This window comes from Nyctereutes procyonoides, unplaced genomic scaffold (assembly GCF_905146905.1).
Source record: "Nyctereutes procyonoides isolate TBG_1078 unplaced genomic scaffold, NYPRO_anot_genome, whole genome shotgun sequence".
Taxonomy (NCBI): domain Eukaryota; kingdom Metazoa; phylum Chordata; class Mammalia; order Carnivora; family Canidae; genus Nyctereutes; species Nyctereutes procyonoides.
Genome location: NW_026575131.1, coordinates 40,168,558 through 40,181,868, shown reverse-complemented (window position 1 = coordinate 40,181,868; position 13,311 = coordinate 40,168,558). Strand labels below are relative to the sequence as shown.

The 13,311-nt window shown below is 54.3% G+C and overlaps 2 protein-coding genes across 7 annotated transcripts in view; both read right to left on the bottom strand.

Annotated features, from left to right (window-relative positions):
• LAMB2 (laminin subunit beta 2) overlaps nt 1-6,670 on the bottom strand; it is a 24,077-nt gene extending 17,407 nt beyond the window's left edge. For both annotated transcript variants that reach the window (XM_055343842.1, XM_055343843.1), the window contains exons 1-3: nt 6,612-6,670; nt 5,080-5,276; nt 4,865-4,985 (exon numbers count right to left, since the gene is read on the bottom strand). In XM_055343842.1, the coding sequence (XP_055199817.1) occupies nt 4,865-4,905 (41 nt within the window). In that variant the 5' untranslated portion in view covers nt 4,906-4,985; nt 5,080-5,276; nt 6,612-6,670. The remainder of the gene's footprint in view (nt 1-4,864; nt 4,986-5,079; nt 5,277-6,611) is intronic.
• On the bottom strand, nt 5,202-13,311 carry CCDC71 (coiled-coil domain containing 71). Of its 5 annotated transcripts, none has more exons than XR_008666878.1 (6): nt 13,236-13,311; nt 9,536-11,102; nt 7,956-8,044; nt 7,777-7,884; nt 6,612-6,675; nt 5,202-6,135 (listed from the first exon to the last, which is right to left on the bottom strand). XR_008666878.1 is itself a non-coding variant. In XM_055343870.1 (5 exons), exons 2-5 carry the CDS (start codon nt 11,048-11,050, stop codon nt 6,672-6,674), a joined length of 1,716 nt encoding a protein of 571 aa, XP_055199845.1. In that variant the 5' UTR covers nt 11,051-11,102; nt 13,236-13,311; the 3' UTR covers nt 5,202-6,671. The 5 variants fall into 5 exon arrangements, 2 of the variants coding, with proteins under 2 accessions (XP_055199845.1, XP_055199846.1); XR_008666879.1 differs by having other exon boundaries at nt 5,202-5,329; XM_055343870.1 differs by having other exon boundaries at nt 5,202-6,675.

The window sequence follows — 13,311 nt, the reverse complement described above, 5'->3', positions numbered from 1 at the left end:
GATCACGGGGATCGATATTATTGTTGCACTGACAGGTTTGTTATTATACAAACAGACTCCTCCCGGGGTCTGCCCCTGGCCAAGAGTGCCCAAAGTAGCCAGAGGAACAGCAGTCACAGTGGAGGCCTCTAAAGGATTGAGATATGCATGGGTTGTCTCAGGTATCTTCCTGTATCCTTGTGGCCTTTAGGTCCCATACACCCAACCAGAAAGTCCAAGGTTGAGCCAAGAGAGAGAACACAGAGAGAACACAGAAGCTACATTACAGCCCACCTTCATGGCTTACAGATTCCATGCCTATAGCTCCCCTCCATTTGGCCCTCCTATCCTTGAACAGCAACTCCTCCAGGAGAGGTACCCAGCCTGCAGCCCAACATACAGGTGGCGCTGACAAAGATTTGCCTCATGGACCCGCTGAAATTGTGAACAAATGAGCAGGGCCGTGGGATTGCCCTTGCCAAACATCCCTCACTTGTATAGCCAGGTGCACAGAAACAGAGGACACATCCACTTGCACTGTCCACATGACAGGAAATCCCATGATAGAGGCCAAAGCCAGGGAGCCCAGGACAGGGGCAAGGTCAGCACTGCTGGCCCGAGCCCAGCGTAGGGTCTCCATTGTAGCCATCCAGGCACCTGTGGGCAGTAGCACAAGGAATGGGGCCTGACCCACTCATCATAATTCCTACCCAACCCGTCAGTGACAGTGCTCACCTCTCACAGTGTCGGCCTATGATGGATCCACGGCAAGCCTGAAAGACACCTGTAAGTGGATGGCACAACTCAGCATGCCCATTGCAGGCACAGGCTGGCAGCATGGGAAGCCCCACCAGCCAGAGAGCTAGTGGTCACAACGGCAACCACCAAAGCCTGCCTGGCATGTGCACTGCCCACTCACAGGGTCACAAATGGTACTGGTGGCACCTCAGCGTGGCAGTGGCACTCTGGGGAATGACCAGGCAATAAAGTCATGTAGAGAAAGGATATGGTTGGTTCCAGACCCCATACCCATATTCACTGGCCCTGAAGGCTTACCACTGCAAACAGTGGGCCCGAAGCCATATGTTCCAGATATGCAGTGGTCACAGGTACAACCAATGATATTAGGATGGCAAGGGCACTGCCCACCAAGCAAGGCACACTCAGTACTCAGTGACCCCTGGGGATGGCACTCACATGCTGACAGAAGAAAGAGCAAGATGAACCTCACAGTTCATCTTCCTGAAACCCCTATCTTGCAGCCCCCTCAAGCCAGGGGCACACACTCACCAAGGCCACCCCGATGGAGCAGGGCTGAGATGCTGCAGACAAGGCAGACACAAACCTCAGGCATGGTGCTGGAGAGGCCAGTCCTTGCTGCCTCCATGCAGCCTGCCCTGCAGAGCTAATGTAAGTGCCCTGTGGCCCCAGGGTCCAGAGATATCAGCCCAGGCAATTCCTTCATCGGAGGCAAGAGCACAATCTGATAGGAGGATAGAGGGTGGCAGGCAGAGGGCAGTGAGCCCCCCACCACTGACTAGTACCTCCTAACTATTCTTCCTTGCGTGCGGTGGATCTCACTGCCCATTCCTGCCCCTTTTCATTTCTCTTCTGAACCTGTTTCTTCCTCCTCTCCAATGGCCCCGATCTAGTCTAGGCAATGCCACTTTCCACTCAGAATCAAAGCAGCAGCCTCCTCCTAACAATTCATTCTCCTCCATGAATCTTCCCTGTTCAAGCCCCTTCCATGGCTCCCCACTGCCCCATAGTAAGTGGCCCATAGGACCGCTGAGGTCCGATGGCTGCCTATTCTCATCTTCTTTCTTTGATATGTGATTTGCTCCTGCCTGGATCCCCCTCCTCACACTATCCACCTGTCTCTATCCTCTTGGTGAAACTCCAGGCCTCTGGGATGCCTACTCCCCAGCCCCACTGCATCCACATCATCATGTTATAATTTGTCTCCCCTGGATGTGGGGAAGTGCCCCTAGGACCTCACGGAATCCAGGATAGTGCCTCCCTCAGGTCTCCACACCCCCTTGGCAGGATCACGTAGTGTGTTCCCGGTTCAAAGCAGAAAGGTCTAGATAAAACCACAGCTCTGCAGGAGCAGGGAAAGAGTAAGGGTGGGATAAGGAGGCCATGATCAGGTGGTCCCAAGGATGTCCCATTTCTGCTGCATCCAGTATTTCATCTTATGACCCATGCAAAAAAGACCAACTTCTTAAATCCTACTGCTCTACATTCAGTCCCTGTTTTGATTGCTGTACAGCATAATGATATTCCATACTGGAGATTTTCCACTTTGTTGTTTCAAATGTGTTGTCAGCATACTAGGGTCTTGGTGTTGGGGGTCCTAGGGTCCTGCCTATCTGTGCTCATAGGTCAAGGCCACCTGAAACACTCAGCTGTTCTGAGTGCAGATGGGCACAGCGGATGCTCCTGGGGAGGGATTAGGCATGAACACAGACTAATGCCTGCCAGTCTTCAGGTGCCTGGAGTTAGAGGTCAGCAGTCATAGAGCCGTACTTGCCCGCCATCCAGCATCACATCACCCGTTCACCTGCTTGGCACCTATGTCACAGACCTTGGTCTCATAGCACAGGACAATGTCATACTCCATGGCATAAGGCACTGTGGGTGCCAGTAGAGAGAGGCCAGCCCCACCAACCACATGTGCAAAGTCCAAGCCAGTTTGCAGTACAGAGCCAGCTCCCTGCTGTAAGGGCAGGGGCTCCTCTGGGGCCTGGACCCTCAGGACTTAGATTCCCATTACCCCCAGGCCTCAGGGACCCATATCCCAGGGCATGGGCCTCATCCCTACTCAGACCTTCGGTAACCTATGACCCACCCCGTTCCTCAGATTCCTCACACTGGGCAGCTGGCTTCCGTGATAGGTTTGTCTAGCAGAGTGGCGGGCACATCGAGGGTCACGCTGTCTCTGAATTTGGGGCTGGAGCCAACCAGGAGAGATCCCTGAGGCTTGTGTACAGTGGGAAGGAGCAGCCAGGGAACCCCCTGGGGCAAGTCAGGTGTCAGTGTCCTCCAATATTCTGGCCCTCTCTTCTCCCATACTGCCCTGAAAATATGGGTTCTAAGGCACCAAATGTTAGACCATGCTGATGCTCCCACCTGGACTTCTCACCTTCCTAACTCTGCTCTAGTTCTCTCTACACATTCCCTCCCTCCCCTTAAAACCACGTCAGAGCCATGGTTTCCTCCTGCCCCTGCCCCTACCCCACCTGGACACTCACAGGCAACTGGGGGTCAGTTGCCTGGAGGACCTGGCCAAGCTCAGCTTCAGCAGTGGCTTGGTCAAGAGCAGCTCAGAAGTGCCCAGATTGGAGTTCATGGCAGAGACAGACACGGCGGTAAGGGCAGCACAGGCAGAGGCCCTCCCCAGCAGAACACCTGAGCAAGCATGGGGGTGAGGAGGGAAGAGTCAACTCCGGCTTCTTGTCACTTGATCCCAATTCCCAGGCCTTGCCTTGTATACCTGTTGCTGTAGGCACCCCCAAAGTCATAGTCACAGGGCCAGCAGCCTAGAGAGTCACTTCTCAGACCCCAGAACTTGGGCCATAAGAGAGAGCAAGTAGGTGGAAAAAGGACAGGAAGATCTGGGGCCTGGGAGATCATATACTGGGACTTCTTGTTGCAGGAGGAAAGGGTATGAGTACAGGGCACAAATGCTCCTCTGCTTATTGCTGAGGGGGTAAGGAAACCCCAGTGTACTTATGCACAACTTCTTAAGAGGACACTGCAGGGGTTAAAGTAATAATTAAGCAAAGGATTTACGTTAAAGGAAAGATAAGAAATGGATGGAACTGTTTCTTGGACTGAGTGTTCCCTCAAACGTGTTTGTTGCAAAACATCTTTAAACCCAATACTGTTGTAACTTGTTTCATTGCTTTTCTTTTTATGCTCCCAAAGCTCCCACCTATGGGCATATGCTGGTTCAGCTAGCTAAGGTGGCACTGACCTTGATTACCAGATCAGGGAGCTGAATCAACCAATGTGCAAGGCTCAGTCTATAGTCACACTGATTATAGTCTTATATTCATCAGTTTCTAGCAGCTCAATGCTCAAAATCAAGGTCAAATCACAAGGTGGATCAAGGTGCAACAGACAACGGCTGCAGTCCCGTCCAGAGACAAAGCGTTTGCAGTGACAGGCACTGCTGGAGGGATCACAGGTATGAGTGCCAGGGACCCAGCCCTGGGGGTCACACCTGCAGGCTAGAGCACAGGGTTCTTAGGGCACTATTGGGACTGCTGCAGGGGTAGGCACATGGTGTTATCAGAGCAGTGACTGGGGGCAGAGCAAGGACATGGGATTTGGGGTACATTCCCAGAGCAACTCACACTGGCAACCTTCTGTGCGGGTAGGGCTGAGGCCATAGCGACCGGGCCGGCAGAAGTCACAGCGCTGGCCCCAGACATGAACTTTGCAGTGGCACTGCCCAGAGAGGAGGCCACAAGTGTCACCTGTGTAGGCATCACACAGACACCCTTCACAGGGTCACAGTCACAGGCTGGATCATGGGTCAGAAATGAGAACAGAGGTCAGACGTCACCATGGAGCTGAAGGCTCAGAGTTGTGAATGGGGATTGGAGGGCTCACGTTTGCAAGGGTGAAGGGAACAGGGATCCTCCCTGAGATCTCGGTAGAAGGGCTGGCAGAGCTCACAGTGGCGCCCAGCTGTGTTGTACTGACACGCTCACACATGCCTCCACTCACATTGCCAGATGCCAAATACAAAGCCATGTCAAAAGGACAACTGCAGGCATGCCCACTGCACTTGCATTCTGGGGCAGAACAAGGAAGGTGGATATGGGGTGGGCTCACCCAGGCAAGTATGGCCAGGCAGACAGGGCATGGCACCTACCCTGGCAGGCGTGGAGGTGCCCAGACTCTGCTGCTTGCCATGGGTGGTCCTGGTACAGGTCCTGGCAGCACTCACAGTGGGTACCAGCTGTTTGGTGGCAGCAGACGCAAAGGCCATGCACCTGCCAGGGAGGAGGGCAAGATGAGTCTGCCTCAGTCCCCTAACATGCCCACCCTACCAGCAATAGGATGCCCCCCCCCCCCCGTGGTGCTCACCATGCCTTTCGTGTTGGCTGGGTCTCAGCTGTGGGCTTACACACAGAGGCATGGCCATGGGCACTGGCAGCTGCCTCTGGCCATGAGCTCATGAAAGGCCATAGAAGTAGAAGGGGTGTCCATGTAGGCCCCCCAGTGGCCTGTCAGTGTGTGCAGTTTGGAGAAGTTCACACAGAGGTTTGTCACATGCAGGAGCTCTGGAGACACAGATTGGGAGACCTCAGGTGCACTGGTCATCATCCCTCTATGGCTGGGATGGAAGGGGAAGGAATGGAGGTAGAGTCTCTTTTCTCTCTACATCACTACAGCCACCTCCTCCATCATTTCTACAGTGGGACTCTCCCATTCCTGTTCCTCTGGGCATACCATCTTTGGATGACTATAGTCTAAAGGTGATGATTCCACTTCTGCATGGCTCAAGCCCTGGTATCACTCCTGAGCTGAGACTTGCCCATCCCACTGCTTCCTGGACACCCCATCCTGGCATCACTAGATATGTGAAACCTGCTTCCTTAATGAAGAAGTAAAGCTTAACATTTCCCAGCCCATCATCAAAACTAGAAATCAGTTTATCATCCAGCCGAACAATATACAGTTACTAGTTTACTTATTTATCCCTTTTCTTTCATTGTCAGCTCCAAGAAGACAGATACCTTGTCTATCTGCTCCCCACTGAGCACTGCTCAGAAGATAGATGTCTGGCACACAGTGGAGCTCAATGGACACTTGTTCAATGTACACATGGGAGAGATGGGTCCATGGCTGAGCTGAGGTTATCTTTTTTATCCCTCCTTTGCCAGTTGTCTCTCTTCAGATCAGAAGAGCAACAGCTGCTTAGAAACCTAGTATGGGAACTCAGCGAGTAGTTGGTAATAACCAGTCAAGATGGGTGGCGAGTACAGAGAAAAAGCTAGGTTGGGGTATGTCCTGCTCTGGTACTCACCTGAACTGACTCTGGGCTGCCCTGCTGGGTTTTGGTTATGTCTCTTCTTTCAAGACTTCGGCTTTACAAGAAAGAAGTCACAACCCAGACACCCTGGCACCACTTAGAGGTAGCTGCAGAGATGTAGGGTACCACCTAAGGCCCTGGTGATGAATCAGGGGAGGGCAATCCCAGGAAACCAGAATGGGGGCAGTGATGGAGGCTCAAAGAGGGGACAGTTACAAGGTTCAGTGATAAGTGCAGTGATGGGGTACATTGTTGGGGGCTGACATAGAAAGTAGTGATGGGAACCACAATGGGGCCCCATAAAGGAGTTATGATGGGACAGATAGGACAGAGAATGGAAACTGCTACACATGCCTGTTCTATGCATTGGGCACGGGTGTGGGGAACAACGATGGGACAGGAATGGGGGAGCCCTAACAGGGCTCACAATAGGGGACTATGATGGGGCAGAGCTGGGGAATGATGCTGCCTTGCCTGCCATTCTGCCCCACTTGTGTATACACCCAGGGAGGACCTCACCTTCCCCCCAGTATCTGGCTATCTTGACATGCAAGGATACAGGATTGGCTGTGGGGATTATTACCCTGAATGTTGGGGTTGTTTGGGCTCTCCACCAGAATGGCTGGGTCCAGAACTTTGAAAATTACCTGAGAGAAAAAAGCAAACCTGAGCCTCTGGATTCACCCCATGGCCCAACCCCCCTTCCTCTGGGCCTGACCTTGTCCTCAGTGAAAGGCTCAATGTTAGAGTAATGCTGGTCACAAACAAGGTCACTGACTCTGTGGCCAGGAGCAAGAGGGATCCCAGGAAAAAGGCCTGAGCAGTTGTAGGCAAAGTATTGGTACACGTGCTAGGAGTGGCCATGGTCCATTGAGCACTCCAGGAGCAGAGCTGCTGGGCGGAATGTCTGGGGATTGGAGGGGATCCTTGGGTCACCTGGGGCAAGCATCACTGGTGGCCATCAGGTCAGGAGGCACAGAGTAAGACTTCAGACTGGGGCATTGGGTCACCTTGAAAGTCATGATGAGGTGGATAAAGTAGAAGGTACTCTCTAGGTCAAGCTGGATGGTGACATTCTCAACACCTGTAACCACCAGGGCTTGTTAGTGGCCAGGCCCTGACCCTAGACCCGCACACATGAGCACATGGGTACCCTCATCACTCTTTGCTTGCCACCAGGTCTTCCTGTTGCCATAACCACTCGAGAGCACATTCTCAATGCCATGGCCTCCCTGGTTCCAAGAATCACAAAAGAAGCACTTCTCAGATTCCTGGGGTAATGCCCAAGGAGAATGACAAGGCAGGAAGTACATGGAGCTACAGCCCCCTTCCAAAATTTCACAGCACAGGCCTCCCTCTGCAGCCCCCAGCAATGACCTAAACCCCCAAAGGCCAAACCTACCCAGGAAAACCCAGAGATACCATCTCCAGAGCTCTCACGCTCCTACCCCCCTATAGGTGACTGACAATGCAATAGGGCTCAGGGCCATGAAGGCCACAGGTGGACGAGGCTCGAAGGTTCTGGCCACAGCCACCAATCAAGTCACCAGTAAGTGGGTAGCAGCTGCCACTTGAGCAGCTGGGTGGGGGAAGTGTGTCTGGCACCTCCTCAGCAATTTTTCTGGGAGCCTGGATTGGGAAGGACAGGGTCTGGGTAGAGATCCGAGGGGTATCCCCCACCTCACTGCCCCACAGGGAGGCCTGGAGAATTCTTCCCCTCTGGATGCCCCTCAGGGAAATAAGCCAACCTCTCATCCAGTGGTGGCAGCAGCAGCAGAACTGAAAGGAGTTGTAGACTGGAAAGGAAGAAGCCTAGCCCGGCTGGGGGTCCTGGGCCATGGAAGCTGGAATCAGGCCTGAGAGAGAGGATGAAGAGTGGGTCCCAAGCAGGCTACCCTTGAGGAGCAGGGTGTGGCCCCATACTCACATGGTAGATGAAAGCAGGACTGCCAGACACAAGGAGCATGCAGGGCTGTAAAGCCACGGTGAGGCTGGGAGCAAAGTGGTCCCTAGAGCCTGGGAACCAAGGGAGACCACACCCTATTAATTGCAGCCACCAGATGCAGAAAAAAAAAAAAAAAAAGGGAAGGAGTACCAAAAAGCAAGCAAAACTTCTCTACAGGTCTGCCATCCAATGCAGCAGACGCTAGTGGGGCCAGGGTTCAGACTAATCCAGAGACGGAAAAGATGGATTCTCATTCAAATGAGGCTACCACCCTAGCCCTGAAACGGGCTCTAGGAGCCTCTGGGGAATGTGTTCCCCTCCCTGCCAGCCCCAGCCATTGCCTTTCAGGCTAGGCAGACAGGGAAAGACTGGCAGATGGGAGGGGAGCTAGTTTTGTTCAGGGCCCAGTACTTCCGAATGGAAGAGCCATTAATGTCTGAAACACATACATGCCCCTGTGGGAAGCTTGATAAGGCTAGACCTGAGAAAAGAGTGCTTGGGACCCAGGCAGAAAGCACTGATGATGGGATGAAGCAGTTGTGGAAACTCTCCTGGTTCAGCTAACACAGTATCCCACTCATCCAGGGAGAAAATTCTGCAGTCAGTGAGGACACTCAGTGGCCCTACAACCCAGGGCCCTGGCCTCTGACTCAATCCCTAATCCCTTGCCACCAACTGGGGAGGTCAATCAAGGCTGGAAGTTCAGGGAGTTACTTTAGTAAATTCAGTCCTGGCCCTGCCCCAGACAAGCTCAGATAGAAGTCCCAAGACTTTAGCCAGAGCAGGTTAGGAGACAAGACCAGGCTGTCTGAACAGCCCCTGGGGAGCAGTACCACAAAACCCTGCCTCCCTGGCCTAAAAACCTGCTGGCTGCAAGGTTCCTCACAGAGCCACCCACTGTCCTCTTGTATAGGGCCTACCTGGATAACAAACCACTGCAGGCCTAAGGGAGGTATGCCACCCTCAGGGTGGCTCTGCCCCTGTCCTCAGGGGCTGCTTATCAACATCTACAGAGACCAGCACCTCCAGAAGAGCCTGGGAGTTACTCTTTCCACCCACATCAATGACCCGTCTCAGGCTGCCAGGACCCTCTCTGGCAGCCCTGTTCCTGTGGCCACTTTTCCTATATGCTGCTGGCCTATCAGCAGCCAAACGCAAAAAAATAAAAATAAAAAAATAAACAAAAACAAAAACATGAAGGGTGGGCAGGGAGACTGGAAGGTGGAAAGGTATAAAACGTGATAGATGGACAGTGGAGGTACAACTCAAAGAGTAACAAATCACAGTGCATCGCGCCATGAGACCACCCCTCCCGCCCACCCATACCACCCCATATCCTCCAGTCTCTGAAAGGAGAATGGTGGCTCTCTGGGCCCTGGAGAGGCACCTGGAGTCCTTGGGGTTGTAGAATCCATGGGCATTGCACACTGTGCCACTGGCCACACAGACAACTGGACTCAGTTTCCCCAAACATTGCTATATGCTGAGTATGGCAGCAATGGCTGGAGTTGTATTACAGGGGACAGGTTCACACGGAGGATCTGTTGAGCCCGCTGCCGCACCTCATCATCTGAGCACCGCCTGTCCACCTTGATGGCCCGGAATTTCAGCAGTTTTGCTGTTCCAGGCCCTAGCCACACCTTAGGCGATCGGGGCCCAAGTCGTGTTCTTTTCCGGAGAGGAAGATCCTTTGCCTCCTCAGCCCTTTTCCTCTTCTGCCCCACAGTCTCAGGGTGGCTTTTCTGGCCCCTTTTTGCAGTCCTGGCCTGAACAGCCCCTTTTGGCCTGTCCCTGCTCCTGGACTGGGTCTGAGCCACCTTGGCCTTGGCCCGTACCACCTTGGCCTTGGCCCGCATCACCTTGGCCTTGGCCCGCACCGCCTTGGTCTTGGCCCGCACCGCCTTGGTCTTGGATTTAGCCCGCACCGCCTTGGTCTTGGCCCGCACCGCCTTGGCCTTGGCTTTAGCCCGCACCGCCTTGGTCTTGGCCCGCACTGCCTTGGCCTTGGCTTTAGCCCGCACTGCCCTGGCCTTGGCCTTATTAGCCCGCACTGCCTTGGCTTTGGCTTTGGCCTTGATCTGTGCTGCCTTGGCCTTGGCCCTGATCCGTGCTGCCTTGGCCCTAGCCCTGATCTGTGCTGCCTTGGCTTTTGCACGAGCCTTGGCAGCTTTGGCATGTGTTCGAGCCACCTTGGCCTGGGCAGCTTTGGCCAGTGTTTGAGCTGCCTTGGACTGTGATGTTTTGGTGCCCAGAGCAGAGCCACCTTTCATTCGTAGGCTACTAAGGGACCCAGTGGCTTTGTAGGTCTTGTTCCGGGGCGTAGTGCCTTGCTGAGGTCTGGCCTTGGGGGCTCTGTGAGTCAGACACTTAGGGCCCTTGCCTGTGGCTTTTCTGGGAGCTTTGGATCGACAGTTCCCCGGCCTCTTTCCTGGACCTTTGCGCAGCTTCAGGGGAGAGTCTGCAAGCGAGAGCTGCAGTGACTGTGCCTTGTGCTTGGCACCCAAGCAGGGCATGGGAGTCTTTAGTGGAACCAGGGCCTCAAGGACAACAGAGAGCCGCATGGCAGGGTAGACACCTGGATAGAGGTGGGCAGGGAAGCCCACTGCTGCACCCTGGGCACGGCTGGCACTTGACTGCTTCAGGGAGCTCAGCAGCAGGTTGGTGGTAGCATGTTTGGCAAGGGCTGGTGTGGATGCTTTGGCCAGCCTTCCAGATAGTGGCACAGGGAGCAGCGTGGCCCGGCCTGCAGGCAGCCGCATGGCAGTTCGGGGAGCACTGGTTGGAGGTGATGTGGCAGCTGGGGTGGGGGCACGAGCTTGCAGTTTCGTCTGGCTTGGGGGATTGGCTGTGCATGAACTATAGCCATAGACATCACCGCTGCGCAGGATGGTGGGTTGGAAGCCATCATCCCGCAGGCCCTGCAGAAAGGCTACAAGCTGGGCCTCTGTGGCACTGAGATCCTGGCTCATGGGGTTAAAGACAAGCAGCGCCTCCTCCAGGGCCTTCTTCCCTGCCGTGGAGATCCGCGACCAGGAGTGCACAGCTTTCTCCTCCACATGCTGCACCACCACGCTCATGGCATTAGGCACTGCAGATCTGCCTGGGTATCCACAAACCAGCGCTCAGCACCTCCAAGACAAGAGGAAAAGAATCAATAAGAACGGCACCGAGGGGCGCCAGGCTGGCTCAGTTGGTGGAGCATGCGTTCCTTGATCTTGGGGTCATGAGTTCACACCCCATGATGGGTGTAGAGCTTACAAAAAATGATACTTTGGATTTATTGGATTAAAGAAAATATATCATTAAATTAAAAAAAAAGAATGGCACTGAGATAAGGGACAAGGCAAGTAGGTAAGTCCATCAGGGTCTACACTCTCCACAATAACCACCACTGATACAGAGGGGCCTGGCCAGTGAGCCACTTTTTGCGGCAAAACCCTGGTCTCCTGAACTATCATGGTGTCAGGGTGAAGACTGGGATGGCAAGGAGGACCCATATGGGTCAGAGGCAGTTTCTTCAAGATAAATGTCCAGAAGCTCATGAGAGCATCCAAGCGGCTGTTGGGTCCCTGGAAAGATTTGGGCTTGGTTGGCCCATTTTAATTCAATTCTCCATTTTCTGAGGCCAGAAATCTGGTATTAGACTCAACCCTGGGAACACAGGTGAATATCTGCCTTCAAGGAGCCTTATACAGAAGACAAGACAGAGACCATCAAAGTTCTAGGGAGTGCACATTGGCTCCCAGGTCAGCTTGCCACTGGGTCAGGGAAGGATTCCTAGGAGAGGCAACACCTAGGTGGCACACAACTGATGAACAGGAAGGACCAGATGGAAATGGAGCAAAGGGCGGAGCAGCCTATGCAATGGCTTGGAAATGAGAAACAGTAAGGCACATTTAGTGTGTGTGACTGGGGTCTCTGGTTAGGACTAAGAGATCTAGATGGAAAAACAACTAAGAGCAGGACAACATGAGCCTTGAAGTCAAGCCCATCTCAGTTCCTTCAGCTGCTGTTGTTCAGGTGCTCAGGGGTGAACCCCCGTCCTCCAAAAGTTCTGCTTTCAGAATCCCCAGATAGGCTCAGAAGTTTGACTCCTGGCACTCAAATCACAGAGACTAATCCCAAAGTAAGAGTCAGACTCTCCTTCAACAAAAACTAAAAAGTAACAGGTACTCAAGACACGCGTCTGAGCAATCAGGCAGCCAGACCAAGAGCCTAAGGTCTGACAGCCAAAGGCTCCAACAGAATGGTTAATAAGGTGGACACTAGAGATTTGAGCTGTCCTAACTAGGGTCTGGAGGGCTGCAGACCTCAGTCTAGCCCAGATGGAGCTGTCTGGAAACACTCAAGTTGTTATAGGCTTCATCTCCGACGTAAGGCATCAGTCACGACTAATGTCTAATGCCCAACCCAGGACTGAGGGCTCCCAGAGGGAGCTCCCCAGCTGTACTGGAGCATTAAAAGATCAGCTGGGATCAGGCAGGTCCCTAGGGCCAGGAGGAGCATCTGTGCAGCTTCTTCCCACCACCCTAATGGAGCAGAGGAAGTTTTCAGAATCCCCTGGAGGAAGTGCCCTGGGGCTCTTTGTTTGGAAACATTCTTGGATCCTCAGGTGTCTCGGCACTTCCTCTCTCCAGAGGCCATTCTCCAAGCACAATCCTTGCACATGACTTTAGTTCTTTTATTATTTTTTTTCCAAGGGGTGTAGTTCCCAGGACTGTGAACTGTTGAATAGGGAGAGGGCTGTTTCCCTGCAGGCACAGATATTGGGGGTGAACTGGGGGCTCTTCCGCCCAGGTCGGTCTAGACTCTTGGGAAGGGTCTTCTGGGCTTTCCAAGAGGCTCCGGAAACAGAGGCTGCAGTCTCGCCCCCGACTTCCCTTTACACGTGCCCCCGGGGCCGACAGGGAAGTTGATGAAAGATGGGGGACGGGAGAGGCCTCATCCAAGGGGGACCGGGCTGGGGACAGATCAGGGCCATTGGCCTGGGAGTCCATGTCCCTGGGGCCTGAGCCGCGGGTAGGAGCAAGGATCTTGGAGGCAGCGAAACGCGCGGGACGCGCGGGGCGAGCGGGGCGAGCCCGACTGGGTCGCACAGCCCCAGGGTGGGGTCGCTGGGCAAGGGGTAGGGGGGGTGGGAGGAATCTTGGCCGGGCTGGTGGAGGGCTCGGGTCCCGAAAGAGCCGGCCGCCCGGCCCATCCGCCCCGTCGCCTCGCGGACTGCCCCTCCGCGGCGCGGCTAGGCCCACGGCCCCAACCTACCGGCGCCGCCGCGGGGACCCAGGACGCGCCTCTGCGCCGCCTCCGCTGCTCCAACATGGCCGCCCGCTGCGCACCG

Excerpts from the sequence above, each read along its gene's own strand:
- CCDC71 (XM_055343870.1), bottom strand. The coding sequence starts at position 11,050 with ATGAGCGTGGTGGTGCAGCATGTGGAGGAGAAAGCTGTGCACTCCTGG. Across the intron at positions 8,045-9,535 it reads GGCGGTGCTCAGATGATGAG|GCTCTAGGGACCACTTTGCT; the intron begins GTGCGGCAGCGG and ends CTTGGTTCCCAG. Across the intron at positions 7,885-7,955 it reads GTCCTGCTTTCATCTACCAT|GCCTGATTCCAGCTTCCATG; the intron begins GTGAGTATGGGG and ends CCTCTCTCTCAG.